General features: G+C 31.9%; 1 protein-coding gene across 1 annotated transcript; it reads right to left on the bottom strand.

Annotated features, from left to right (window-relative positions):
• Positions 1-441: 441 nt before the first annotated feature.
• Positions 442-3,650, bottom strand: LOC129300016 (cysteine-rich receptor-like protein kinase 42). Its single transcript, XM_054938536.1, has 7 exons — positions 3,286-3,650; positions 2,539-2,661; positions 2,317-2,444; positions 1,944-2,157; positions 1,466-1,697; positions 982-1,138; positions 442-770 (listed from the first exon to the last, which is right to left on the bottom strand). The coding sequence occupies exons 1-7, from the start codon at positions 3,578-3,580 to the stop codon at positions 540-542; spliced, it is 1,380 nt and encodes a 459-aa protein (XP_054794511.1). The 5' UTR covers positions 3,581-3,650; the 3' UTR covers positions 442-539.
• Positions 3,651-3,668: the final 18 nt, after the last annotated feature.

Here is a 3,668-nt window from a genome sequence, read left to right as displayed (position 1 = left end):
AGTGTGGGCATGTATGTATTTTGGTTTCCTTTTCGTTGTATAAAGTGTTCGCAACAACTTTTTCTATGAAGTTTTTTTTTTTTAACCCTCGTAACGACATACATGTAATTGTGTTGTTTTTAAATTCGTTCTTATGTAATTGTGTTGTTTTATTCTCAATATGTTCGAAAGGGAAAAATAATTAATTTCATTTAAAAATTCATGCTTTGTAAAAACTAACTTGACTATAAATAATTAGAAAACAAAACTGGATATTGTATTCTTAATGTTACTTTGAATATAAAATAAATAAAAATAATAATTTACTTAAATTTTAAACGATATTAGCGTATTTCCTCAAAATTGCAACTCGTAAGAATCAATTCAAATATCATTTTCCAGCCTTCATGTGTAATCACACTCAAAGATTGAAGAATGAAATGAAGGATAATCATTTTTGGGTTCCAAACTCGAAGTCACTCATAAGTGCCCATTCCTGTAAAATACATCATCTTGCTGGTTTAGTATATATATGAAGAGGTAAAGATTAATATTAGCCCCTAATTAGTTACAATTAAGACAGGCATAGTGGGAATCATATGCTCTAGCAAGCCCTTGCTTTGGAGCAAACCAATTATTTCAGACATTGTTGGCCTTAAGTCAGCAAATCCTTGGGTGCAAAGCAAAGCAATCTCTATGATTTTCTTCACTTCTTCTGCATCATAGTCATTTGGGTCTAAGGTTTTGTCCACCAAATCCAAGTGCATGCCTCTCTCATATAGTTTCCAAGCCTGGGATTAAAGTGAAATGGAATAAGAGGGGTAGAAAAGACAAAGCAAAACTTATGTTAATTTTTATAAATGTGTATTAATTATTAGATTCTCTGATTGAAAGACAAAATTGAGATTTTTATAAAAAGAGTTAAGTTGAGTTCTTAAGAAAGTCCAATATATGTGAATTTATCAAATTAACGTATTTTGAATAAGCACAGGAATTTCTCACATTTAGAGGGAGGAACTCGTTTTCATTGTCGCCATCATCCTCTAATGCTTTGCTTTTTTGGCCACTAATAATTTCAAGGACTACAATACCATAGCTATAGACATCGGCCTTCTCTGATAATTGACCATGGATTATATACTCTGGTGCTGTGTACCCCCTAAAATATGCATAAAAATTATATGATACAATTAACTATATTGATTGCTAGCTCAAATAAAAGGAAATAATTATTATCCAACTAAATTTGATACAGAGATGTGAAAATTGAAGTATTAGATCAGATCATGTTTGACAGAGCTACGAATTCTTTCTTCAAGCATTCATGGTATATACAGACAAAATTGGAAAGGTTAGAACTTTTTTGCAAGTGTGATAGGAGTGTTCTTACGTATGCATAGATTCAGATTCTATTGATATGTTAGATAATCCATGTACCATAACACAAGTTAAGATAAATCAAAGAAACTTCAGTATCTGGACTTACAATGTTCCTGTAAATTTTGTACTAAGATGAGATTTGTCTTCAGGTAAAAGTCTTGCCAACCCAAAATCAGCAATTCTAGATTGTAGATCGTCATCTAAGAGAATGTTATTAGTCTTTATATCTCTATGTATAATACGAAGATGAGATTCCTCGTGGAGATAAGTCAAACCTCTTGCTATTCCCAAAATTATATCATATCGTTGCTTCCAGTCGAGATAACCTTTCCTTTCACCTAGTTGCCAAGTTCACAGACATTGAAACATTCAAAGAAAAGAAGAGTGAAACAAAAATTGTTCTCTAAATGTTACTGCAAGTAATTCGTGTGTGTATGTGTGAATTAAGTCCTTCATTAAAATATGACATGAAAGATTTTGTTTAGTGAGTCAATGATATTACTAAGTTGAAATCAAAACTTTAAGAAACATAACAAACTAAAGCTTAAAAAACTATACAAGTTCTTTCAGTTGACGTAAGATACCAAATAAAAATCTGTCCAGACTGTTGTTTTTCATGTATTCATATACAAGGATTCTGACATGGCCTTCACAACACCATCCCAAAAGTTGAACGAGATTCGGATGGTGAACGTCGCTTAGAAGCATCACTTCACTGAAAAAATCTTCCTCCGTCTTTCTGGAATGTTGTAAAGTTAACTTCTTGACTGCAACTACTTTGCCATCTCCTAGAGTGCCCTATTCATGTTGATTTAGAGCATCAATCAGAACTTATTGTTAGAAGTTTTGCCTCTACCTCATTGCAAATCTAACTTTACATTATATAAATCTCACTTGAAAACATCATTATTTCATAACATGGTTTATATTAACTATGTGAAAAGAAAATAAAGTTACCTTGTATACGGCACCAAATCCTCCTTCTCCTAGTTTAGTTTCTTCACTAAAATTCTGAGTTGCAAACTTCAAATCCTTATAACAGTAAGAAACTAGGCCTTTCAGCATAGTTGCTGTAATTACGTCCCCTATTAAGGAAAACATTTGTCAAAGTCTCTTCATAAACTTAAAGAATCAATTAGGGATTCATAGATCTTTTCATAGAGATGAAAATATGCTTACCTCTGTGAATTCTCTTAGAGCTTTTTGATCGTCTAATAAAACAGGTAGATAATAAAAGGAGGATCAAAATAAGAGTAACCCCTCCAACAACTCCACCGATAACAGCCCCTTTTTTCCTTGAACCTACAAGACAAGGCTAGAGTAAGAGAACTCATTTTCAAATAAAATTTTACGCACACGCACACCAGTAGATTATATGAAGAATACATTCTAAAATTCGTCATGTTTTATAACACATATCGATATCGTTGTATTTAAAAAAAAATAACATATATATCAAAATCCAATATTGATATTTATATCATTTTCTATGAAGCAGACAGTTTAAAGGATAAATTTAGATAAATTTTATAACTAGCTAGATATCTTCGCGACGCACATATATAATAGATATTAACTATAAAATTTTTGAATAATTGTACTAATTTTTTCCAATATTTATACCCTGCCATAAATGTGCAGGAAAACATTGGATGAATTAAAAAAAAAGTTACAGGGAACCTAATAAAATATGCAAGGGAGAAGATTGAAGGAGTAAAAAAAAAAAAAGCCCGAACCCATTTAGAATTCCAATGATCATAACTTATGAATAGAGAAATTCTCTGTAAAATTTTATATTCCATATTGGTTATTTGTAATAAAATCTTTCTAATCGATACATATAACTGAAGTTTTAATCAACATAAGAAAATCAAATAGTCATGTCCCAATATTTGAGTTATATTAAAATCTTTGAACAAAACATACCTTGTTTGCCTACAGAAGAATTAGTGATGATTTCAATCATCTGGTAATTATCAGGAAAGAAGGAAGAGTTGGAGTATCTGATGAAGCAGCCATCAGCATAAGCCCTGCCATCCGAATTGGGAAGACAAGTTGGCATATTGTGATAGCCAGTCTTCAAGCATTCGAAGCATCCATTCTGAGTGATAGTTTCAATGCATTGAGCAAAGGCGTAAATAGTTGTACCATTATTAGGCAATTCTATCTTTGTGGCTGCAAAAAACCCTTGTTTTTTGGGTGTTGTTGTCTGCAGATTCATTAGCACTTGTAGCACAGCTGAGTTAAATGTTGCGGATTCTCCAACAGCTTGATTACCACAAGAGACGGCATTGAAATCCTCCGTTGTA

This window comes from Prosopis cineraria, unplaced genomic scaffold, assembly GCF_029017545.1.
Source record: "Prosopis cineraria cultivar Desert tree isolate PC_DT_omini unplaced genomic scaffold, ASM2901754v1 PC2, whole genome shotgun sequence".
NCBI lineage: Eukaryota > Viridiplantae > Streptophyta > Magnoliopsida > Fabales > Fabaceae > Prosopis > Prosopis cineraria.
This window is presented reverse-complemented; position numbering and strand designations above follow the sequence as displayed.

What these genes read in the sequence shown, in the direction of transcription:
- LOC129300016 (XM_054938536.1), bottom strand. Translation starts at nt 3,580, where the DNA reads ATGAATCTGCAGACAACAACACCCAAAAAACAAGGGTTTTTTGCAGCC. An exon ending in CTCTAAGAGAATTCACAGAG is followed by an intron (nt 2,445 to 2,538) that starts GTAAGCATATTT and finishes TTTCCTTAATAG; the next exon opens with GGGACGTAATTACAGCAACT. An exon ending in GATTTGGTGCCGTATACAAG is followed by an intron (nt 2,158 to 2,316) that starts GTAACTTTATTT and finishes CAACATGAATAG; the next exon opens with GGCACTCTAGGAGATGGCAA.